At 48.0% G+C, this 24,568-nt stretch overlaps 1 protein-coding gene across 1 annotated transcript in view; it reads left to right on the top strand.

Moving 5' to 3' along the window:
- The first annotated feature begins 8,211 nt into the window (after positions 1–8,211).
- The window catches only part of SLC25A22 (solute carrier family 25 member 22), a 32,406-nt gene continuing 16,049 nt past the window's right edge, over positions 8,212–24,568 (top strand). Inside the window, exons 1-4 of the mRNA XM_018082074.2 lie at positions 8,212–8,236; positions 13,490–13,596; positions 17,698–17,823; positions 20,912–20,967. Of these exons, the coding sequence (XP_017937563.1) occupies positions 13,577–13,596; positions 17,698–17,823; positions 20,912–20,967 (202 nt within the window). The 5' untranslated portion in view covers positions 8,212–8,236; positions 13,490–13,576. The remainder of the gene's footprint in view (positions 8,237–13,489; positions 13,597–17,697; positions 17,824–20,911; positions 20,968–24,568) is intronic.

Genomic DNA, 24,568 nt, shown 5'->3' with positions numbered 1-24,568 from the left:
GCTGCCTGTCTGGCTGAGCTGTCCTGGCTGACTTCAGGGACATGGAGGAGACAAGTCTGGGTGAGGAGCAGCACATGGCTGAATGCTGGGTGACTTGCAGCCCTTGGTGCTGCTCCGTGGCTTGTGGCTGCTGGAAACATGTGGTCCCTGTGGGAAAGGGGCTCCCTACAGGGTCTCTGCCTCACAGTGTGTCAGCAGGGTGTCATCTCAAGACTTGTGACGTGCTCTGAGCCACAGAGGTAGGAAGAGATAAGCTGGCTGGACCTTTGGAGAGGGGATCCTGTGTCCATCATTGTACCAAGGGCTGGGTGAACGAGCAGGGCTTTTTGCACCTTAGCCAGGCAGCAGCTGGGCTGAGCGTGACCGTAGGGTGCCAGCCACAGCACTCTGATGCTGCTTCTCCAGAAGCCGTGTCAAGGCAAGTACTTTCCACTCTCTCTCAGCTATTATGAAAGAGCCTGGGTTTGCTGCACCCTTCTCTCACTTGCCCTCAGGGCATGCTGGGCTTGTTTGAATTAATGTAATTAGCACATGCCTTATTAGCTCACTAAGGCACAAAGAACTCATGTATATTTGTAGCCAGGTTAAGCAGCCCCTATTAATTTAATAACCGTGTCCTCCTCAGTGCACAGCAACAGTTAATCATCGGTGGTGACTCAGGACCAGCCAGTATGTAGGAAATCTGGGCAAGGTGTATATGTGTGCGGTTCTCTTTTATTGTGTTGTATTTTTATTAACGAGCAGAGCTGTGAAGGGAATTAGCAGTAGATGGAAGGGAACTTTCAGTGCGGGTTTACTAAACAGCCAGCCCTGGATGTTTCCTATGCTCTGTGCTGTCTGTAGAAAAGGATCTGTAGAATGAATCAGCGAAATATAACACTGACTGGGAGGCGGAAATATGCAGAAATAAACTTCAGCAACCCGTGCTTGGAACTCTGCTCCAATCAGGTTATGTACTATTTTACTTCATTGTCTACCCTTTTCCCCCCCGGTGAGTCCTGGGGCAAGGAAGTAGCTAGTGTATTCTGGCGCTGCTCATATCTGAAACTGTGAAAGAACAAGGTTCTTGTGAAAGAACAAAAATAGTTGCAAGCACTTTCATTCTCTGCAGCACTGTGGTCCTCTGTTCCTTTTACTGGCCTGGGACTTGCCACACACAGCGCTTGGCTAGGTCCAGTGGAAAGCTGCCAGAATGCTTGCCACCAGGTGTTTTGTGGGATTGAATGTTTTTTTTGTTGTTTGTTTGCTTGGTTGGTTTGGGTTTTTGTTTGTTTTGTTTTGTTTGTTTTGTTTTTTGGGGGTTTGTGGGGTTTTGTTTGTTTGGTTGGGTTTTTGTTTTTATTTTTAAATTTTTGTTTGTTTAGGTTTTTTGTTTTTGTTGGGAAAATAAAAGTCTGTGAGACTGTGGGATGACAGGGGATGCACATGAGTCTGTATGCAGCAGGTTGAAACAGATAAATTTATTTGTCCTTCCTTAGAGCCCATTCTCAGGACAGCCCAATTTTTGAGTGAAGGTTCTGTGAGTGGTTAGTGGGATGAGGAGCTGCGATGGGTGAAGATCTGCAGAGGTGTCCATGAAAAAGTCTGTGGGAAGATAAACAGCTTCTGGGGCAGCTCAGATGCTACCCAGAGGTGGTGATTTTTTTCCCCCTTCCTCCTCTTTTTGTCCTTTGTTTCAGGCAGGAAGGAAAACCGCTCAACTTGGTGGGAAGGAGTCTTTCCAAGCAGGATCAGAATAGCTGACTCAGAGCTGTGAACTGCTTGGCACACACCAAGATAGGAGGTGTTTTTCCAGGGCAGCTTTTTAGCCAGTGTCCTGGTTTTAGCTGGCATAGAGTTAATTGTCTTCCTAGTAGCTGGTACGGTGCTGTGTTTGGATTTAGTATGAGAATAATGTTGATAACATGCTGATATTTTAGTTGCTGCTAAGTACTGCTCACTCTAAATCAAGGACTTTTCCATTTCCCACTCTCTGCCAGTGAGGAGGTGCACGAGAAACTGGGAGGGAGTATGGCATCAGGAAAGCTCTGACGTAGTTGCCATCATGGAAACATTTTGGGATGCCTCATATGACTGGAGTGCTGCATTGGATGGCTATAAGCTCTTCAGAAGGAATAGGCAAGGAAGGAGAGGCAGTGGCTCTGTACGTTGGGGAGTATTTTGACTGTCTAGAGGTCAAGGATAGTGATGATCAGGTTGAGTGCCGTGGGAAGGTTAACAAGGCCAACATCCTGGTGGGAGTCTGTTACAGACCACTCAACCAGGATGAAGAGGCAGATGAAATATTCTATAAGCAGCTGGCTGATGTTTCTCGATTGCCAGCCCTTGTTCTTCTGGGAGACTTTAACTTTCCAGATGTCTGCTGGAAGCTCAACAAGTGGAGAGGAGGCACTCTAGGAAGTTCCTGGAGTATGTGGAAAATAACTTCCTGACACAGCTGGTAAATGAGGGGTGGTGCTCCACTAGACCTGCAGTTTACAAACAGAGAAGGACTGGTGGGAAATGTGGTGGTCAGAGGCTGTTTTGGGCACAGCAACCATGAAAGTACAGTGTTTCAATTCTTGGTGAAGTAAGAAAGGAGGTCAGCAAATGGATCCAGAAAGGCTGAGCATCCTTTAAGAAGGAAATCTTAGAGGCACAGGAGCAGGCTGTCCCTGTGTGTCAAAAGACAAACTGGCAGGGGAGAAGACCAGCCTGGCTGTACAGGGAGCTTTTGCAGGAACTCAGAGGAAGAAAAGGAGGGTTTATGACATTTGGAATGATGCCTTAAGCCCCTAATGGTTTTTATTTTTCTAATACTTGTAAGTTTTATAAGTAGTGGAAGTAGACTCTAAAAGCAGCATCCCTTTCCCTGTAGCACCCTTGTTTACACATTCCTTAACCCTCTTACCCCATTCTATGCTCCCTATATCACTCCTACCCCCGAATCCAGTAGAAATGTTTAGTCTTTTGTCAAGGCAAGGCCTAGATTGTTGGCAGAACAGCATATCAGTGCCTAAACCACAGAATACAGTCAAGAATTAGGTAACTATGTACCCTTTGTGCTCTGATGAAGATGAAGATGGGATGAACAGAGGGTCCCGAAATGCACCCCAGACCCATTTTCAGGGGGTGGACCTGGGGTGGTCCAGAGTAAAGGCCACAGGGTGGACACATCTGGGATTGGAGGGATGGTGTTATAAAATGTAACCTCTCAGGCACAGCCTGAGTGCGTCTTGTAACATCTTTGCCTTGGCATAATAAACCCTTTCTTATCTCACCCCTAATTAACTGCTCCGGGAGATTTTTTCAGCACCTAACTCCCACAGCAACAGGAAGAAGGGACAGATGACTCAGGAAGAGTACAAGGGTGTCAATAGGTAATGTAGAGAGAAAATTAGAAAGGCGAAAGCTCAGCTAGAACTCAATCTGGCCACTGCTGTGAAAGGTAATAAAAAGTGTTTTTATAAATATACTAACAACAAGAGAAGGCCAAGGAGAATCCCCATCCTTTATTGCATGCTGGGGGAAACAGTGACAAAGGCTGAGGAAAAGCCCAAGGTACTTAATGCCTTCTTTGTCTCAGTCTTTAACAGAAAGATTGGTGATCCTCAGGGTAACTGGCCCTGTGAGGTGACAGAGGTGGAAGTGTTGTTCTGCTGGAGACTTTACTGAGGGATCTGGACAGGCTGGATTGATGGGCTGATGCCAACTGTATGAGGTTCAACAAGGCAAAGTGCTGGGTCCTGCACTTGTGTCACAACAACCCCATGCAGTGCTTGGGGCAGAGTGGCTGGAAAGCTGCCTGGTGGAAAAGGACCTGGTTGACAGCTGACTGAACATGAGCCAGCAGTGTGCACAGGTGGCCAAGAAGGCCAATGGCATCCTGACCTGTATCAGGAATATGTGACCAGCAGGACCAGGGCAGTGATTTTCTCTCTATATTAGGCACTGTTGAGCCCACACCTCGAATCCCATGTTCAATTTTGGGCCCCTTGCTGAAAGAAGGAGATTGAAGTGCTGGTGTCCAGAGAAGGGCAATGGACTTTCAAGAAGAAAAGTCTTTTCTAGTGCTGCATGCAGTGTTCTGAGAAAAAACATACCCATCTTGTGACATGAAGGTGATGGTCATCCATAGCAGTCGGTCGTTGACACAGCTGCCACCAAGCTCCTCGACTTAGGGCCATCATCAGTGTCTTGAAGGCCTAGAATAGCATCACATGCATCCTGCACACCCCATGTGATTCCCAGGGCAGGGCTGCTAGGTCTCAACACAGAGTCCACAGTGGGCACAACACTGACCTGAGCTGTCAGTCCTTCCCCTCTGGCAGCCTTGGGTTTGGCCACAGTGAGCCGGCACCATCCCAGGACTACACACTTCAAGGCATCTAGCAGGAACAGCTCTGTGGTTGGTTGTGTTGCTCTGGTGAGGTACTGATGGAATTTGGCCTGAAAAGATGCTTATTTCTCCCAACAGGACCACTCGCACCCCTTTCTTTCAGAGGAGAAAGTTGAAAGCCAAGAGCCCTGGTTTTGCTGCTGATAGGGAATGAATGGTCCCTTTCATGCCTCAGGACCTCAGCTCAGTGCTCTACCTCATTCCTACTGAGTGAACTAGAACCCAACCCTTGCTTTCCCTTGGGCTTCTTGGTTGATTGTTTTTAATTACTGTTTTGTACATGGTGATTATTTTAAATTGGGAGGAGGGAACTTTTTTCTACTCTACTGGTCTCTTGGCAGAGCACCCAAGTGAGGGATTTGCACCATGTAGTTTCTCCATGGTATGTCCTTCCAGATCAAAGGGTTGGTCTGTCTGTCACCATCAGCTGGCTCTGCCTTGACCACCACAGATTATTGAAGAGAAATGCCATATATAAGCTCTTAGTTGTTCTCCCAGGTCTGTCTCCCATCTGCCAGACTCCCAAGTGCTCAGTGAAGCTGTCCTCTTTCTTCAGCTAATGCTGCATTTCTCTGAAGCTGTAATTTCTTAAAAACTGGTACAGAGAACAGATCCAGAGGAAGGTGGATTTAAAAATATTTAGAATCACACCAGTTCAACATGTGACTACATGATTTCTCAATCATGTAGTGCCTTTACATGGCACTTGTAAAGGGGCATTGCTGGCAATAAACCCACTTATGTTGTCCAGTAATGTTCAAACTGCACTTGCTTGTACACCAGCATGATCATGTGCAGGCAATTTTCCTATCTCTCAGTTATCTTGTGCTTCCACTTGTTGGCTCTTCAGATGCAAAATAACTTTGCTCATTATAATGTTAATTTAAATAATCATTTTATGTAGAGGTTACCACCTACATACATATATATAGTTCATTATGTTTGCATATGTATAACTTGTGCTGTAGGTACTTTTTACGGATCCCTTTGAACTGGTGGAGGGACTTGCAGGTCTCTACAGACCAAAGATTGGAACTCACCACTATTTTCAAGCAACGTACTGAGCCTGAATTTTTGCTGTGGCCACGCCCTGAATTCTTATCACCGCAGCACTGAAGATTTTATGATAACAGGAATGGAAAGGGTTTTTGGCCTTCTGGCACCTACTCCAAGACTGAGTTTGCCTTTGAGCATGAATGGTTGTCCTAAATTTAGAGGCTATTTACTTGTGTTGTAAATGTTCAGAGCAATGACAGGGCAGCAGGGCTGTAGCATACTTGATGTGGCATTTGTGTGGCGCAGAGGAGTCCAATCTCTTGAGACTCATCCACTAGACCCAATTGCCTTTTTGAGAACTTAGAGAGGAGACAGGTTGAGATGGGAAGAGTGCAAACATCTCCCATGGGCTTCCTTTGCCTCCCCCTGAGTGTTGCCAGGGGTTCTTTGAGGATTTTTAGACCTCTTGTCTCTCTCTTGCACTGCCTTCAGAGAGTGTTTTAATGACTCCATGTGTTCTTAGTAAGATGACTGCAAGCTTGTTTGTCCTGCTGAAACCTTCCCTCTGGTTCCTTCAACTTGGCAGCTCCAATGTCTTGGATAGCAAGACTTCTCACGTGAACCCTGGGTGAGTCACCTAACAGCTGTCCTTACTCATCACATCTTGCAGTTCAGTCCTTGCATCCAGGACTGAAGGTCAGTGCAGCCACTAAAATAACAGGTCCCAGATACACACCGGGGCCTTTTGGTGTGCTGCAGTACTGATACCAAGCTCAGCTTCAAGATGAGGTCAGCTTTCCATCTCTCCATCCAGGGCAGTTTCCCAAGACACACAAAGTCAAAGGGTATACCTGGTGTTTGTTCCAGATCAGCACAGGCCTGCTTCTCAAGTCTTTCTGTCTTGGCAGATGGCTTCACATTGAGCAGTTGCCCTTTGCAAACTTTTCTGCCCAGCCAAAGTGGGATGTGACCTGGTAACTGGAGTGTGAGCTGGTGCTAGCACCTATGAAACTAGTGTCTGTTTCCTGAGCTGTCCTGGAGTAGATCTGAGGGGTAGGAAACTTGTTTAGGAGAGAGATCATGCTGGTGCAAGAAGAGGCCTCCATGGTACTCCCCTTGTTAAGTAATAGGGCAAATGGCTTCTGCTCTAATCTAAGCAAGTTGCTGTTTTTTGGCCTGGAGAAGCTCTCCAGATCAGGAAGGTACTTCTCTTGCTGCCCACAGTGCTTTTTGGAGGCCTTTCTCCAAGTCTTTGCTCTCACAGAGGCAACAGCATTTGCTTGTTGTCTTGACTTACTGTAAAACATTTCTCGGCAAAGCAGGCAAAGTTGCATGATGCTCTACTGGGAGTGGGGGACCAGCCAATTCTTCCAGCAGTATGGAGAGCCCAAAGGAAAAGGGAGTGGGAAAACTGGGTGTGTTTCTTCTGCTCCTACTGCCTGGAGGCAGGAGCATCCTCACCTACTTCCCTGCTCTTTTGTCCTCTTGCTTTCCAGTAATACCTGCCACTCCACTCACTTCAATCCTTGCTTTGGAGTCAGCAGCTATGTTGGCTTTTCCCAGTGTGGCTGAGCCCAGGCAGACAGAGGGACAGTTGCTAGAAGCAACTGAGTGTCTGCCTGATGTTTTTGGTAACTCTTTTGCTTTGCATTGAGGTGATCCTGGTGACTGATGGCAGCAGGTAAATCTGGAGAGAGAGAGAGAGCTGCCTCTGGCACACAATGGGACTTTTGTCCCTGAGATAGGAGGGTTGGTTCTGCCAGCTCAAAAGAAGCTCTTGAGTGCTGAGCCCTCTCTCTCTTTGGAGAGTGAGGAAGGTGGCTGCATTTTCAAAGCCAGTTTTGTCTTCTTGACTGCTGTTGTGTGGATCTCTTGCAGTATCAGAATACAGGACATTGCCGTAGTCTGAGGGGCTTGCAGGATTGTCCCCTGTGACATTCTAGCATGGTCCTGTTGTGACTCCTCTCCTTGCAACTTTATGGGTGACTACATTGGTTTGCATGGGTAAAGGATGTGGTGGGTAAATATGTATGCTAAGACGCTGGACTGTTTTGTTTTTTATCTAAGCCAGAATGTAGTCATAGGCACAGGGTGTTTCTCAGGCTACCAACTGTGTTTGGAAATCCTGTCTGAAGGTGAAGAGCAAGTCAGTGATGGAGCTGGGATGAGAGAGAGCTCAGGAACCTTTACTGCTGATGAGTTTTGTTCCTCTTTTTCCCCTCTGTGGGCATCCAGGTAAATCTGTACTGCCACCACCTGTGTTTGCAAAGCCAAACATCTCTATAACATGCCCTCAGCCAGGGAACTTGTCTGTTTCTTTGTGGCACAGTGGGAGATGGTTTGAGGTATTCTCTCATCACAAGATCTCACAGCATGAAGAAGGTAAGACTCCCCAGACTGAGCCCAGCGTGCAGGGAGAGTGGAGGCTGGATATGGGGGCAGAGTTTGCCTGTGGTTTTGCAAGGGTGCCAGCCTGACTGTTTTCATGGCGATAGGAGGGGGTGGAGGGGGGACACTCATCCCGAACAACTGGAGGGAAGCCACACAAGACAGGTTGTGGAGGATGGAAGGGACTGTGGGAGCTGAGGGTTCTTATGGGGGGCTGTCAGGAAGGAGTTTCCTCCATGCTGGGGCTTGGCATCCCCGTGTCTTGCAAACTGCGTGGGCACTGTGGCACTGAGCCTGTTCCCATGGAAGGGAGAGGTGTGAACAGCCAATGGTGCAGGCGGCTGGCATGGCACCTCCCCGTGGGGACTTTGGCCTTTCATCATCTGAGGCAAGGGGGGAAACTCCACTGGCTGGGCTTGGTGCTTTCAAAGCTCGGGGTGGTATGGGGACAGTTGAGCGCTGACCACGAGGCAGGTGAGTTTGCGTCTGCAGCCCCAGGGCTTGTGTCTGGTGGCAGAATGGTACAAAGAGGCTGCACTGTGCCCTTGCACAGCTGGAGAGGGGACGGGCTGTGAGGGTGGGGAGCATCCACCAGCGTGTTCGTGTTCGAGAGCTGCTTTGTTTTCTTGAGGACTAATGCCTTGCCTGATCCTGCAAGGAAATTTATGCCTGCTTTCAAGTGCCTAAAGGCAAGTGAACTGCAGAGAACCAATTCCCTCCACCCTCTCTATCCCAAAATGTTCTGAGCAGCATAGAGCCAAGTTGACAGCTTCTCCCCAGGTGAGATTTCCTGGTACTGACTCCGTGCGCTCTGTTCCTGTCACACATCTAGAAAGCAGCTTCTCTCAGGAAATATTTGCAGTTTCATTTTGCACTCTTTAAACCTTAATCATTGCGATGGCCACTTTGCTTCAGTCATTAGCAAAATTGGGCAGTGTCCACACCTTTGCTCTGAGAAGGAAAGTGTTGTGCTGATTCCAGAGAGTTTCTCCTCTCCCAGTGGGTATTTGTTGCTGATTGCTTCCTCCACCTTCTCTGACTATGAGCAGTTGCGTGGCTCTGTCCTCTTGACACAGTGGATGCTGGCATGGCTTTGCTCCCTCCTCTCACCCTCTGAGCCCTGTTTCTTGACATCAGCTTCTCTCACTGGTCCCTGAGTTTTCCTGCTCTCCAGACAAATCAAAGTATGTGGAAGGGAGTCCTGGCTTCCCCTTTTGCTATTTATTCTCAAGTCAAGGTTGTAGTTTGGACATTTGCTTTCAGTGGCAGCTCCCAGTGTGTGCTGGCCTCCAGTTCTATCTCATTCTTGCCTGACTGCTCTGCACAAATGTTTGTGCTGGCATGAAATCAGGGATGGGAACACGTTTAAGTGTAGGGAGAAGACTGGTTTGCTTTCTTCAGCCACAGCACCCGCTGACGTTTGCTAAAGGTGTTCTGTCAAGATGTCAGCCTGTGTGTGCTCAGACAAATCGGCATGTCCAGCATTCTGCACCTGAGAGGATGTGCTCACCTGCAGTGGAGCTGCTGGGGAGCAGAGAGCCTGGAAATGGGAAGGCTGGCAGAGGGCAGAAGCAAAGAGCTGGCTTCTGGGAGGGGTGCAGGGTGCTGCTGGCAGGACTGGGGTAGCTGGTGGACTGGGAGTCTGCAGCTATCTTGGAGGATGCCAACAGTGGCTCTGGCAGCCTGTCAGGGGAAGAGTAGGAGAAGGAAAGTGCTGTACCCAGGTCAGACTGGGCAGAACAGTGGCATCTGGGGGTAGAGGTGGCAACCCACATCCACAGGGCAGTGTGGTGGCACTAAATGCAGTGCGCATGGTCAAAGAGGTTTGGGTAAGCTTACCCTGTTCCTTCTCCTGTGATGTCTTGGCTTGAGGAGATGTTGGGTGCCTGTATCTCCAGTCCAAGCTTGCTAGTGTGACACATGGTATGAGACAAGATGAGGTCTGTGTGTTCCCCTCCATGCCCCACACTGGGCTGTGATTCTCTGGTAAGCACTTTTCCCTCACATGATAAGGTGAGAACCAAAGGTTCAGAGTTAAACCCCATGTCCCAGGCTGGTCAGGAGAGCAGATGCAAAGGTTGGCCTGAAGAAACCCTTACTGTGTGGGTAGCGTATGTGGTGTTTGGCAAGGCAGGGGCAAAAACCAGCACTGCTTTGCCAGTGGCTTAGACTGTGTGGACCAGATACATCCAGAGTTTACCAGGGTTGCCTTGTGGTATCCCACTCTGGCTGCTCTGTCACTGTCTGCAGCTGGCTTTTGGGAGGTGAGAAAAGGGAGAGGCAGGGTTGAGGAGCCTCCTGGGCTATTTACGTATCAGTGTGAGCTTTGGGCTGTTTGCACTGCTTCTCTGCCTAGCACAGAGATGATTCCCTCTGCTGCGGTGTGTGTGTGGCTCTGAAACTAATTTGCTCGATCATTTTAATAAATGTAAAAGGGATGTCCTGGTGTGCAAGTAATGGGGCACTAATCCATGCCTAGCTGTGTTAACAGCACTCTAGGAAGGAAATACACCCATGCAGTTCTCACTGTTAATTATGGGATGTTTAACTTAGGATCCCCCTTCTGTGATGGCTGCTCAGCCTTTCTGGCTTTTAGGTGAGTCTCTGGTGGCTCTCGTTTGCCCTGCCCACCCCTACCATTTTCCTCGCAGCTCCTCAGCTCCTTGTGCCATGCAGATTCCCAGTTCCAACTGTGAGTGCCATTGTCCACCTGGCCATGAAGTTTAACCATACAAAGCCTTTCTGAGGCATCAGCACCTTTTTGGTGTTGCTGGCTTGTCTGCTGCCCCAGTGCAGGTGCTGGTGGGAGATTTCCTAGGAAGATGCAAGCCTTGCTCCCTAACACTGCTCCTATAGGAAACCTTGGAGCTACATCCTTGCTTGGCTGCAGATGCTTGCCTGCTTTTATTTGCAGCTTTTGGCTTCTTAGAGCGCTGTGTTTCTGGGGAGATATACTTGGGTTGTTATTTAATCTCTTTTCTTTCTAGGTTAAATGTATAAAGTTGTTCTGAATTTGTTTTTTAAATGTCCTATAAAATTACTGGCATTCTCTTCCCAATCTGGTTTTCCACGTTTTAGACTGCAGGACCATAGCAGCTATTTTCCTGCCCTGGAAGCGACTGGGGTCTGGCTCTCTACAGAAACTCCCTGGACAAGGTGCTGGGGGCTTCATCATTCACTATCTTTTAAAGGACTTAGGGAGTTCTGTAGATTACAGCAAAGTGCTCAGATAAAGGTTTGCGGTGACTTTGGGTTTGTTTTGCAAATGGTCATTCGTTGGAGCTCTGTTTAAACAAACAGAGTTCAAATAAGCTTTCCACTTCAGTGCATTAAAATCCCTTAATTCATTAAAATCCCCTCTCCACAGACATAAAGGCCTCTGCTGTGCCAGGTGCTGTTTAAACAATTATCAAGTGCTGGTGTCTGCTGTAAAATGATCACATTGTTCACTTCCAGTTGGTCATCCACGAGTTGAGTGGCTTTTGTTAGGGGAGATGATACTAGTCCTGGTATTTGCTGGCTGTACAGCCAGCACCAAGGAAACTTGTAACTTTGCCCAGTTTTAAACCCAGGAAGGTTGTTTTTACCCTGTCTTGCTGTGCAGCTGCAGCAGGAGTGTCTGTTCCCTGGTGGGAAGCAGGAGCAGTTTTCCAGCTGGATCAGACAGCTGGGGAGGGCTCTGTAGTTCCTAGGCAGGTAGACAGCTGAAGCCAAAAGTCAAGAGAGAAAAGGGAAGAGAGAGCTAAACTCAGCTCTCCCAAGTCCCTCTTGGTTCAGAGGGACTCCATCGCCCTACTTGTGTCGTCAGGTAAGAAACAGCCCTGTGATACATTTGTGTGTCCATATTGGTCTCTCACTCTTTTGGCTACCTGGCAGTGGTGAATATTGTCAGCCTTGCTGTCTTTTCTTAGTGATGCCCTTTGTGATGGGTGCCTGGCCTCCTGAATGCCTCTCTACAGGAAAGGGTGCAGCAGGGGCAACAAGGGGGAGATATTCCCAGTTTGGTGCAGGCTATCAGTACCAGTCGGTACCTATATTTTGTCAGAGCTGCCTCAATAAACACAAATATCCTATTGAGGGTGTAGACATTACCATGTGTCATGAGTTTTTGTGGCTCAGGGCTTGTTTATGCCAGGGTTACAGGCTTTCAACAACTGATCTGCCTATATTTTTTATATTTTGATCTTATTCTGGTTAAACTGATAGAAAATTAGATTAACCTAAACCAAACTGCTCTCGTGGACGTGCATATGAAAGCACATGAAAGATGTGATTTTCACTCGGAAAGCACAGACTTAGCTGATCTGTAGATTTTTAAGGTCTGTGTCCATAGATAAGTTGAGATCAGGTAAATTCTCTGAAGAGGGGTCACAGAAGATTTGACACTGTAGTGCAGAGGGTGAGGTTTGTGTGCAGTGTTTTGAAGAGGAGCCCATTTCCTTAGTGAGCTCCATATGCTGGTCTCTCACAGCTTTAACTGAACGTGGGACTCCAGAAAAGGCAGTTTCAGTCTCATGTTGTCCAAGAGTGAGACTGTACAAATGGTTTCATACTGTCCTATCCTTGGCATTTGATGTAATGGGGAGGGGGAGCAGGTCAGTGCTGAACTCCTTCCCGTACTTGTTTGCACAATCACTAGCTCTTTACACTTTCAGAGGCCTCTTATTCTCAGGAATGCTCTGGGACTCAAGTTGTATCTTCAGAGCAGAAGCGTCAGCCCGTGTCACCTTGTTGGATGTAAGATTCTGCGTGGCTTAGGAAGTTTGCAGTAAAGGGGCAAATTTCATTCCAGAGGCAATGGGCAAAGGTATGTCCTCTGCTTCTGGCTCACCATTGAGGTGGCAGGTAGAAGGTAAGAGGGAAGAAATTGGCTGAGTGCTGCTGATATACCCGCTGAAAGCATAGGGCATCTGATTCCTAGGTTGGAGGTGAGGAGGCAAGGATGTCTCCACAAAGCTGAAAGCTGTGGCTGCTTCTGAAATTTTCTCCGGTGCCCAGATTTCTTTGTGTGGCAACTTCTACCAGCTCTCATTAAACAGGAGCAGTTAGGAGTCTTAGAGAAAGCTGGTTCCTGCAGTCATGAAGCTTCAGTGCTGTGCCAAGACAGCTGAGCTGAAAGGAGTGGGCCAAAGGGCAAAGTCACATCAATAGCTTGAGGGACAGACACTCTTAAAAGACAATGTGGGCACAAGACTGAACATGGGCTCTCTGTTTGGGCTCGGAAATAGAGGGAGGATAGTAACCTCTGAAAGTGCAGCTTTTTGAAGACTGTCCATTAGAAACAGCGCATGTGTGTTGGAGAGAAGTGCTGAACAAGTCTTGTAATGACATGTGATTGTTTTGGGGTAGCAGGGTGGACCTGCAGTGGGTTGGGGATCCACATGGTATGGAGCGAAACGCTCCTTAGAGTTTGAGAGAAGTGACAGACACTGCTGTCCTGGATGCTGGGCAGAGCTTGAGCCCTGCCTGGCTGCTGCCCTTCCTCACATGCTGCTAGAGCCTGATGATTCTGGCAACTCTTCCCTCCATATGTCCCTGTATATTTATATACACACACATTTGTAAGGCTTCCTCTGGAGCTCAGTCTCCTCTCTGAGGAGATCAGGTGCTCCCTTAAGTCACTTGTTCTTCAGCTGGCCTAACCCTACAGCCTGCCCAATAACACCTGAGCTTCAGGAAGAGTGTGTCTCAACTTTGTGTCCTTGGTGTCTTTCTGTCCTTTCCCAGGAAGAAATTGAAGTGAAAAAGACGTGACTGAAAAAGAACAATTTGAAGGAACGGATTCATTTCTTAACAAGAACAAGTTTGAATTAAATGGCTGATAAACAGATCAGGTAACTTTTAAAAAATTTTTTGAGTTGTTGCTTGTCTTTCAAACTTATTTCTGTTTTTGACACAGGAGGTTGGAGGTAATCACCTGATCATCTCTTCCAGCTTTAAACAGTTCTGATTTCTTCTCTGCTCCTTTCTGTATCTGTTTTTTTTCAACCTTCTCTTATTTTCTGTCTCTGCCATGATGTCACATCTCTGCTTTCTTCAGTTCTTTTTTCTCATTGCCTTGTTCTTTCTGCGCTCTGCTTCATATTCTGCACAAGTGTGTTCCTTTTTGCTTCCTCTTTCGAAGGTCACCTTGACCTGCTGACTTCAGCTGCTGGCATCAAAGGAGCAAAGCCAGCTCCTTGACCAGCCAAGGATGCAGCGCTTGTAATTACAAAGTCCACGTAGCCTTGTGCAGCCTTGTGCCCCTTTAAAGCCAGTCAGTGCTTTGAGTGATTGCAGGAACATGAAGAACCAACAATGATTAGCGACACTTAAGTGCGCAGCGGGAACTTTAGAGCTTTAGTCCTGGCATATGCAAAGGCTTAATTTGAGTCCTTCCTGGAAATGAAATGGGATGCGTTTTTGGGAAAGACAGTTTTGCCCTCTAGCTTCCTAAGAGCTGTGTCAGATAGATCTGCACAATCTTGCATGTAGTTTTAACTTTCTGTTGCTTATGAAGTTGCCTGGATAAGTGACTCCTACATGCTGTGGGATTCCTGTGGGGTTTTTTGTGATGCTTTTCTAGCATCTGCTTTTCCAGGTTACCAGCTCAGGGCAGGTGGAGTCAGTGGGTGAATGAAACCGGGTGACAGAGGGCCAGGACTTGGCAGTGCCTGAATGCTGCAGGCAAGAGGGCTGGCCCTTCTTAGTGCTTACCGTGGTGAGGATATCTTCCTATATGCCTGTCTTCTGCAAATGTGAACAGTCCTGAGCTGTGCTGATAATAAGACAGCATTGTGAAGTGTTCATGTGCCTAGATATGTCTGTCATTGGCTACTGCATTTGGAGTGCACTTGGTACTGTTCTTGCACACCATGAAGGGCACGCTGAGATTCACCTCCATGGAGCCTGACAGGTGTGTGTTCCTGATAGCCTCAGCAGAGCAAAAGGACCAGATGTTTGTGGCCATTTGAAGCTTGGTATTTTAAATGAAGAGGAGACACGTCCTATTGGATGTTTCTTGGCCCCTCCAATGTGCTCTTGGCAGTGTGAACAGCAGCTTGTTAACTACTGGGACTAGTTAAAAGGGCTGAGGAGGAGCACTAGGAGAGGAGAACTGGGATGCCTTTCTATCTCTTCTTGTGTTAAACTGAGCAAATGGCTTTATTTGCATGCTAGCCTGTGTTGTCCCTGTTTCACTGAGCCCTGCACACGTAGGTAGTGAGAGGCAGTAGCTGTTCAGAAGCTAAATAGGACAGAGAGACCAAGCACAGTGTATTCTTATCCCATGAGAGAGCAGAGAGCGCTGACGTGAAAAGTGAGATCACTTAGTCACAAGGGAGAAAGCTTTTTATTCAGGTGCAGTGGCCTTTGTCTCATGTTATTCTCTGTGCCTCAAATCCCTCATCTCTCCTGATTTGATCATCTCCAGTCTAGGTGACCACATGTCTGCAGCAATCACAGGCAGCCAAGCCAAGGAAATCTGTTTAAGCTTAGAGTGTCTACCAAACAGCTCTCTCCTTGCAGCATGCATCTCTCACTCCTTAGTAGAACAAGATTGATAGCAAAAGACTAATATCAACAGCAGAGGTTCAATACAAGGTGAGATCAAGGGCATCGTATTTCAGTGCCTGTGGAACTTAATCTCAGTGTCTCGCCAGATACTGCCCCGTAGTCCATCCATACTAGTCTCCCTCTGCAGTGTGCATGGGGGAACCTGGATAGTTGGATTCAGGTGTGATGGTGTTATTGAGCAAGAGTTTCTCCTGCACAGACACAGGGAGAGGCTCTCTGCAGTGCACGTTGCCTAAATTTTTGGCTTGCCCAGACATATCAGACTATTCCCCTTTATTGCTGGGGTCTATGCTGAAACTGGGAAGTCTCTTGCATTTATAGTAGCAGCAGGTAAGATCTTTGTGTGTGTCTCACTCCCACCTGATATAAACCCTGTGATGATTTCACTGTTAGAACATGTTGAGAGAGGCCTGCCCTGGGTGTTTCAGGGACACTGAGAGAAGTGATGACAGTGCTGAGGATGGAAAGGGGCACTCGCTGTGCCTCACACTGTGACCTGCCAGCAGTGACTTCAGAGCTGAATCTGGGGAGACTGAGGTGATCCTGTCTTGAAATACCTTCCTTCCCAATGGTGCCTCTACCTTGACATGCTTTTATCTGGTCTCTAACCTCCTTTTTCAGGGTGACTGTGGGTTAAATAAGGAGGGCTCCGTGATGTGAAGCTTACTGTTTGAAATTGTCCCATGTCCTGAGAACAAGTTGAGCGTAGGAGTTTGCAGGCAAATCTATTCCCTTCTCAGAGTGTGGCGCAAAGATCCCTGAGGCGACAGAATCTCGAGATGGTGAGATCTTACAACCTGGCCCTGCACTGAGCCCATCCACTGATTTGGGCCTGCTTTCCTAACATACTGTGCTTGATTTAATCTCAACACTGTCTTGTTTGGAGTTGTGGGCTGAGCTCAGATCTGTCTGCTTGTCCTTGGCACCTCTTCTTCCAGCTGTGCCAGCCCTGGGGCTCAGTGTGCGTTATATTGGTGCAGGTGTTGAGGAGGAAAGAGCTTTGGCTGCAGGACAGCAGAGGCTGAAAGAAAATTCCTGGGGTGTCAAGATCAAGCTTAGCACTAGTGGACAAAGACTTATATTTTTTTTCCCACCCCTCTTTTGTCTGCTTCCCTCAGGGAGACCTCAAGTTGAAACCTTGAGGCTCCATATCTTGCCTTTTCCTCAAGCATGGCCACTTATTGATCCTGTGTGCAATTTCCTCTTGATGCAGAGTGCTCTGCAGTGCTGTTGGGGGGGTAACTTGTTTGCAAGGCTTCACCCCACCATGCCATGGCCAGCCTCACCACTGCTGCTTCCAAAGGGTAATGCAGTCTGTCCCCCCATCCAGAGTAGCACATCACTGTCATGAAAGGCAGCATGCCTGTTCCCCCTGTGGGAGGACTAGGCCTTGCTGGCTCAGTCAGCTGCAACCTAGGACTGCTGTCAGCCCTCAGTTTAATATCCAACACATCCTGTGTTCAGGGAGCCATATCTTATGCTTTATTGGAGGGAGCTGACTCAAACACGCTTCCTTTGTCTCTGCGTGCAGTGGTTTATTGAGCATATAAGTGCAGGACATTTTTCTTAATTGAATTTGCTGGGAACTCGTGTTTAGCTGATCTGGCTTTCACTCAGTGCCACTTGCAAGAATTCCCCATGGGAGCACAAGGGCGAGTGGAAAAAGCCATGCATTTTGGAAGCACATGCAGCCAGCCAGGTTTTGATTTCCCCAAGAGGTATGAGCTCACGTCTCCACATCTGCGGCCGTGCAGGCTGCCAGTCCAGCGGTTTTGCGAGGCTACTGCTTTGTGTGTGTTCCCCTCGCCCTGAGCTCTGGGTCTGGAAACAGTTTCCCGCGGTTGCAGCCGTCTGCTCCTTGGCTGCCAGCTGGGCGCTTCTGCCGGGCTCGTTCCCACATGATGGTAGCAGCTGACGTGTCACGAACCTCTCATTAGCTTCGTATCTGATTGTGGTGCAGGAAAGCATTTGTCAGTAAACCTGCTGGCTCAGATGCCATCCGGCCCTAACTAAAGGCTGTCCACGTGGTAGATGGTCCAACACTCTGTCTTTTCTCCTCTTGGGACAACAGAAACCCTTGGGTCCTGGGGAACGAGGTTTTTCCTTGCTCTTAGCAGTGTGTGGGCTAGCTGTTTGGCTCCACTCCACTCAGCAGTGGTTGTTCCTGATGGTATGTGCTGCTTTCCCCACCTGCCCTGTTTATACAGCGGGAGCCAAGCTTTGCCTTGGGGCAAAGCTCCCTTCATGCCGGGGAGGGACAGCCTTTTCTCACAGTGATGTATTAACTCTGGTCATGCAAAAGAGCTCAGTTCTTTCCTCTTTCGCTTCCCTGGTGTTACCCAGTGCTGACATCTGCTTCTGTCTATCTCATCCTCTTACAGTCTACCTGCCAAGCTGATCAATGGAGGGATAGCTGGGCTGATTGGGGTCACCTGTGTATTTCCCATTGACCTGGCAAAAACTCGCCTGCAGAACCAGCAGAATGGCCAGCGGATGTACACCAGCTTGTGAGTACCACCTGCATGGGCAACAACCCTTGGGGCTTTTGGCAGGGAATCCTTCCTCTTTGTTACCTCTTTCAGGTGAGTTGAGCATTTCTAGGAACTGGACTGTCCTCAGGAAAGCCAGGGAACAATCCTGAAGCAAGCTGTGCTTGAGGAGATAATCCAAATAGAGCAGCTATTGAGGCTGCTGAGCTGAGCAGATGAGATCCCTGCAGAGGGCACACCTGTTTGAATTCCTTGCTTGGGAGCAGAGTGTTCACTTCTGTCAGAGCTCAGGACCAAACCACAGGGAGTCCCGTTCGATTCTCTGCTGAGCCGCAGTCAGGCGCATGAGGGAATTTCTACCTGTCTTGTATTTCCATCACTCTGGTATTGGAGATCCTTCCTTTGCTGTGTCAGTTTTGAAAAGACAAAGCAGTCACCCATTCCCAGTCTAGACCGCTGTGTGCGGACCTTTTGAAGGATCACAGGTTGACACATGCTGTGGTTACCCCAGCAGTCCTGTGTCCAAAAAAAACCCAAGTGCTGCAGGCTGTAGGAAAAGGAAGGCATGAGTATATCCAGCCCACCGAATTCCCCTGGAGTTTGTGTTGGACTCATAGGGCTGTGTGTCTGCTGTGGGAATGCACACCACACAGCACAAGATGCTTCATCCTAGGAACCAGACACAGGCCTTAGTTTTCCAAAAGTACTGCTGTCATTGAGGGGGAAGAAGGGACTGGGATGGGACTGATGAGATCTGTCCTGTCTCCCTTCCACTTTGTTTAGAATTTGAGGCAGAGTGGGGATAGGAAGAAAATGCTCTGTATGTTGATGGTTTTAGTCTCTGTGCCTCCTTACTCTAACTGATGACATGTAATGATGCATGAGCTTAGGCTGTAGGCTCTGGTGCTTCCCTTGACAGTTCCCATGCTCTCTGCATTGTTTGTGTGCCCAGGCTTGTTGACAGGATGCAGCTTCCCATCTTGCCTTGCCTCTCCTTTTGGTTGTGTTCTGTTCCTGCTGCAGATTGCATCTCTCCCTGAGGATCACTTATCCCCCTGATCTTACAGGTGGCAGCAAGAGGAGTATGGACAGGATGGAGAACTTGTAGGCTCCCCTTGGGACTGCGTGCCAGGATGCCTTGTCCCTGGAGGGAAGCTCAGTAGGAGAGAGGCTTTTATTCTCCAGCAATTGAGCACAGATCTGCTCCATAGCAAGGAATTGCTGTGGGATGAGGCACTGTTAAGGAATACATAGGATTTACCCTGTATATTTGAGCTGGCTCCTTCTAAGAAGGGGAAAGGATGAGCTTTCCTAACAAAGGCTGCTCAGGTACAGGGGCTTATTTTTCTGAAAATACTGTGTACCCATCAATACCAGATCTCAAAGGTGTCTGCTGAACACCCAGGAAGGCAGCTAGTTCATTAAGAATTTTGCTGTCTTACTTTAAGATAGCATGCCTTGCTTCTGCTCAGCTCAGGAGACCTTTAGCATCAGGGGAACCTTTCACTTGAAAGAGCCAAAGACGCTTTGGAGCAGTTCTGAGGGCTGGAGATAGCTGGGATTTTGGGCTGTCCTGCCCCAGGTATGTTATGTATCATTTTAGTTGGCTATTGGCTCCCTTTTCCAGGAAGAGAAAAGAGCTGGGCATGGCCTTGGCTGCATCTTGTTCTGCTGCAGCTCGAGGGGCTGGAAGTGACATGCAAGCATGGTGAGGCAGCAGGGCTTCATGAGCGTGATGGGGAACAGCTCTTCCCAATCCCCTCCCAGCCGCAGCTTGTTCAAAGCAGCACCACTGGCTCAAGGAAAAATGCCTTGTCTCCAGCACTGCAGTGGAAGAACTTGATGGGAGGGATAAGAGAAAGGTGTACTGAGATTTCTGGGGCTTGCAAATGTGTTGAAGGAGCTACTCCAAAGAAGGAGATGGGTGTGTGCAAGCTGCAGGAGCTGGGGTGGAGTGTGTGAAAGATGGGATCCCAAAGGATGTGGAGAGTCCCAGCAGAGAGGGGCAACTCATTGCTGTGACTGGCAGCAATGCAGGATGGGCTCTTCACAAATAATATGGGGTACCCTAGAACAGTCTTGACCCAGGTAGGGACATAACACTCTCAAGGGAACTGTGTATTTCCTCCTTTTTCCACTCCTTGTGTTGCCAGATCTCTTAAAACAAATTCTTGTTTTCATCAGCCACACTTCCCTTATTACTGCTTAAAAGAGCCTTTTGGTTCTTAAATTATGTATGCATGCATGCATTTGTACCTCTCTCTTCCCCTGTGGCCATAGAAGTACCTGTCCCTTCCCAAACACCCTAAAGCCACCTTCAGCCAACATCCAGGCTTTGTGCATCTGTGGTTCGGAGAGGGAAACTCTGCCAGGGGATCTGTGCTGCCTTCTTGAACTGCGCCTTTGGATTTCCTAGGTGTGTGTCTGTGCCTTCAAAAGCCTTTGTGCCATTCCAGCACTCTGCATAGATTTCCCATTTGCAGTAAATATATTTGCAAGAAGGAAGGTGCCAGTTTTGCCCTTGGAGCATGGCACCCTGCCACACTCTTCCCAGGGCAAGAGCCTGAGTGCTGGCTGCCTGCTCTGGGACCTGATGTGTTAAAAGTAAATGCTTAAATCTGTGTGGGAGGCCACAGATGACTGAGTGCTCAGGTCATCTAGTGTTTGTGTGTGTGCCTTGTGTCAAATTTCATGGACTAAGTCAAACAAGCCAGCATGGAGGGTTTTGGCCCCCCTTATTTCCCTTCCAGAGCTGGATTTAAAAATGCATACATGGGGATCTGCTTGTTAGAGTATCTCATGCGCGTTTGCCACAGGGGACCCTGGATAAATAGCCCTTGCAGTGACACTCTTCCCTTTTGTGTTTCTAGAAAGCAGACAGCGTGTGCAGGGTGAGCCGGGGGTTTCAAAGCCCCTGTGAATTAGGGGTTGAAATTGGACTCAGGCCTCAACAATGGCACATTCAGAGGCTGACGCAGTTCCCGTCTCAGCTCAGGGTTTTGCTGACAGAATGCAAATGGAAACCACTCCAAGAAATTTGCTTTGTTTTTCTCTGTTCTCACCCACCTTTGAGCTCCTGTGGTTCATCTCTCTGTTTTGTTTGCAGGTCTGACTGCCTCATTAAAACAATTCGGTCGGAAGGCTACTTTGGCATGTACAGAGGTAAGTAAAGCTGAGTCAGGCACAGCAGAGCTTTTGCGTTGGAAGCACTGGTGCGTAAGTGGGAGGAAAAGCTCTGTTCTCTGGCATATAAAGCAATAACCTAGCAGTATCCTAAGAGGTTGAACATTGCAGCTGTTTCTGAAAATAAGCTACTCCGTGCAATTGTCTGCTCAGCCATCCATCATTGAGGGCTTGAGTCCTCCCCATGGTGTTAAACCTTACCATTTACTGATGGTCATCTGTACTAGCAGTTTAAGTGAAGCTGCTGGACTTCATTTCAGGACTCTATGTGTTTGTTTCCCGGCTTGGGCATGGTAACTTTTGCCAGAGGAGCAGTAGCAAATCAACTCTTGAAGTATCTTATTTTGCGGTTGATGATTGAGTTTATGTCAAAGCCCACCACCAACATGGTCAGGCCTGATGTCTCTCAAGCATGCTAAAGTGCTTTGTTCAAGTATTAAGACAAGTAGCTATTAAAACAAAAATAACCTGCCCCCAGAAAAGAACTCCCTTGAGGTGGTAAGAAAATCAGAGGTTGGCTCACAGTGGAGCTTCAGCTGTTTGGTCATTGTGTGTTGACTGTGGGGGGAAGTGGCAAGTCCACAAAGCCCCTGGAGAGACTGGAGCCCCTGGAGCTTGAGAAGTTTGAAATATTGGATAGTGTTAGGCCTTTCCCATGAGAACAGTGAGGCTAATTAAATGTTTGCATGGACACAGCCTTGAGTTTTAGGGAGTTAGCTAGAAAAGGATAACAGTGCAAGGACGAAGCTGTTGACTGTGTGCAGGTGTTAAATTCCTAAGTGTTTTTGCAAAAATATATTTACAGTATGTGTGTGGGAAAGTAGGGGCCAGCTAGCTCAATAAAACCTACCTGCTGCTCTGAGGCAGCAGACACCCCTTGTCTCATCTTTCTTCGTGTGTGTGTCTTCTTTCTTCACGGACCAAAACCTAACGGCAGATACCCCACGACAGTTGATCTGCTGGAAATTTCCTGTCTCCTTGACTTAGGCTGTCTGTTGCAGCAGTGAGTTCCTTGCTGATATTATACCTTTTATAGTTTAAACACAAAATCCATGGAAGTTTTTAAAGCTTTTGAGGAGATTTTGAGGAGAGCAGGCCAAATTCTGGCTTTTATTTGTAGCAGAGGAAAATATGGAGTACCTTCTTGACTCTCAGCACAATCCAACTGGCTTAGTTGGCACTGAGGTCTGGTTCATTTTATATACTGATAGTCAATTGCCTTCGTATGCAGTTTTTATCTGAGGTGCTCAGATAGCATTCTTTGTGGCACTCATTCACTGATAAAAGCTGATTAAAGTACTACTATAATTGAGTCTTTGCTCTTTGTCTTTCCAAGCGGAAGTCCGGAGGTGCTGGCGCCTTGCTGTTGGCATGTGTAGCGTCTCTTGCTGCTTCTTCTAAAGCTCCTAAGGAAACACAGACACTGTGGCTGGCCGACCCGGGAGCAGGCACTGGCTGCTCAGGCAGCATCTCTTGCCAAGCTTGCTGGTGGGCGTTTCAGGGGAGTGTGGTGGATGATGAGGATGGATTGGCTGCTTTGCCTGAGCTTTCCTGGGATCAGGCAACAAGACAAATAACCCTGAGGAACCCTGGCAAGCTCCATCTTCAGTGCTAGCAGTGACGCCTTCCCCTTTGACTTTTTCCAGAAGCTGGCTGCTTCTGTGTTCCTAGCCAGGAATGGAGCCTGCATGAACTTCGGCTGTAAATATGCAGTGGCAGGCTGCTTGGTGGGGAGCAGAAGGAAGAAGCTGTTCAGGTAAATCTACAGGAGAGACTGTAGGACCCATCAGGGCTTTTGGGAGAGACAGCTGAGTTCTGTAAGGCATAGGGTGGTGGAGGGGATGTGCATCACCAGGCCACTTGTCACTCCCAAGCAGAAATCTCAAAGGGTGCAGAGGGTTTAGTGTACCTCTTGCTTTTTCCAGCTATAACGAGTCTGGTCAGCTTGATCCATGTCCCTATGTCTGTTCCCTGGACTGGATAGTGGCTTGAATTTACTTTTCACCTCTGACTATTAAATGGGGAGCTGGTTGGAGAGGGCTTTTCTGAATGGCTCCTGTTCCTTCCAGAAATTCATAGTATTTTGGCCATGGTCAAGGTGTGAAGGTGAGTCCTGTGCCTCAGTTCTGTGAGCTGACATTAGCAGCCCTTCCCTCATTCTCAGGGAGAGGGTTGGTGGGTAAAATACATCCCAGATTTATGAAGAATGAGTGAGTGCTTTTCTGGAAAGAAGATAAAGAGATGTCTCAGCCTTGTGGACAGGGAAATATGGAAATCAGATGGTGGGATTGGTTCCTGCTCCCTCCATCTGTCCCAGTTCCCCAGCAGAATTTGCTGAATGACTCATGAGCTCTTATTTGTAGCCTTTAAGCTGAAATTGGGAGGATTATATGTTAATATGCTAAAGTGGCAGCTGCTGTTCCCCATGGAGAAGTCACAAGCACATCGGTTGTCCCTGTAGATCACTTGGCCTCAGTTGGAGGACAGAAGGGGTCTGTTTGGGTACAGCCATTCCCACTGTGTGACTTCAGGGCTCCTTCATATGCAATTCAAAACTCCACAGTGTGGACAGGAAAAAGGCTTGAGCTTGCAGGATGCTTTTCTGCAGAACACCCCTTGAGGGGTGTGTGTGGGCAGACAGTCCTTGCTTTGAATGAGTAGTCCATAGCAAACTGTGTGATGTACAAGACAATCCCAACATTTCTCTCAAGTTCTTGGATTTGTTTGGGGTAGGAAGAAGAGGTTTTTTCCCTTATGCTTTTTTCCCATAACATCTAGGTAGCAGCAGTGCCTTAAAGCTGAGTGGAGCTGTCTAGCCCTGTCTGTGCTCAGGGAATGACGGTGTGCTGCCTTCAGACATGATGCCGAGCGAATGAATCCATAGTGCCTGTGGGCTCCTGGACCCCATGGGCATCAGTGGAAGGGGACCTTGGAGAGATGCTCTCTCAGCTCCCTGCTATAGTCCATCCAGAAGCCATCTAAAAATCCCAGCACATGTCCCACTGGGTAATCCCACTGGTGTTTGAAGACCAACTGTTTAGCCTCGCTGGCAGGAGCTGAAGGCCTAGATCAGGCTGGGGAAGTGCCCTCTGCTGTCGATGACATTTGGAGGGTAGCTGCAGTTTAGCTGCAGTCGTGTGGCAGCCTTCCCTGGCCTCTGCTAATAATATCTCCCACGTGTCCCAGTGCTGCACTGGGGATGACTCAGTCCCCCTGTTATGTAGGTTGCTGGTGGTGTGTAAGGGCTTCTGTAGAAATGCGTTTTAATAACAAAACCCAAACTCAGTGAGAAGGCAGCACTTAGAAGTTCAGTTGGCAAACAACTGGGTTTGCCCCTAGTTGATTTCGTTGCCTATAGGCCAAGGTTGGCTTTAATTAGGGAAATACTCATTGGCGTGGGTATAATTGAAGAGCTTTGAGATTTTGTAAAAAGATAGAAAACGCTGTGGAAAGTATACAGCCAGCAGCTGAAGTATCTAATTTCTCCTCCTCAGTGAATTGAAGCTGTTTTGGATTATTGAGGACAGGGATTATGCATTCTCTGCTAAGCAGCTTAACTGAAAATATCAAAGATGTAGTA

This window comes from Manacus vitellinus, unplaced genomic scaffold (assembly GCF_001715985.3).
Source record: "Manacus vitellinus isolate BGI_N305 unplaced genomic scaffold, ASM171598v3 scaffold_59_pilon, whole genome shotgun sequence".
NCBI classification, from domain to species: domain Eukaryota; kingdom Metazoa; phylum Chordata; class Aves; order Passeriformes; family Pipridae; genus Manacus; species Manacus vitellinus.
This window is presented reverse-complemented; position numbering and strand designations above follow the sequence as displayed.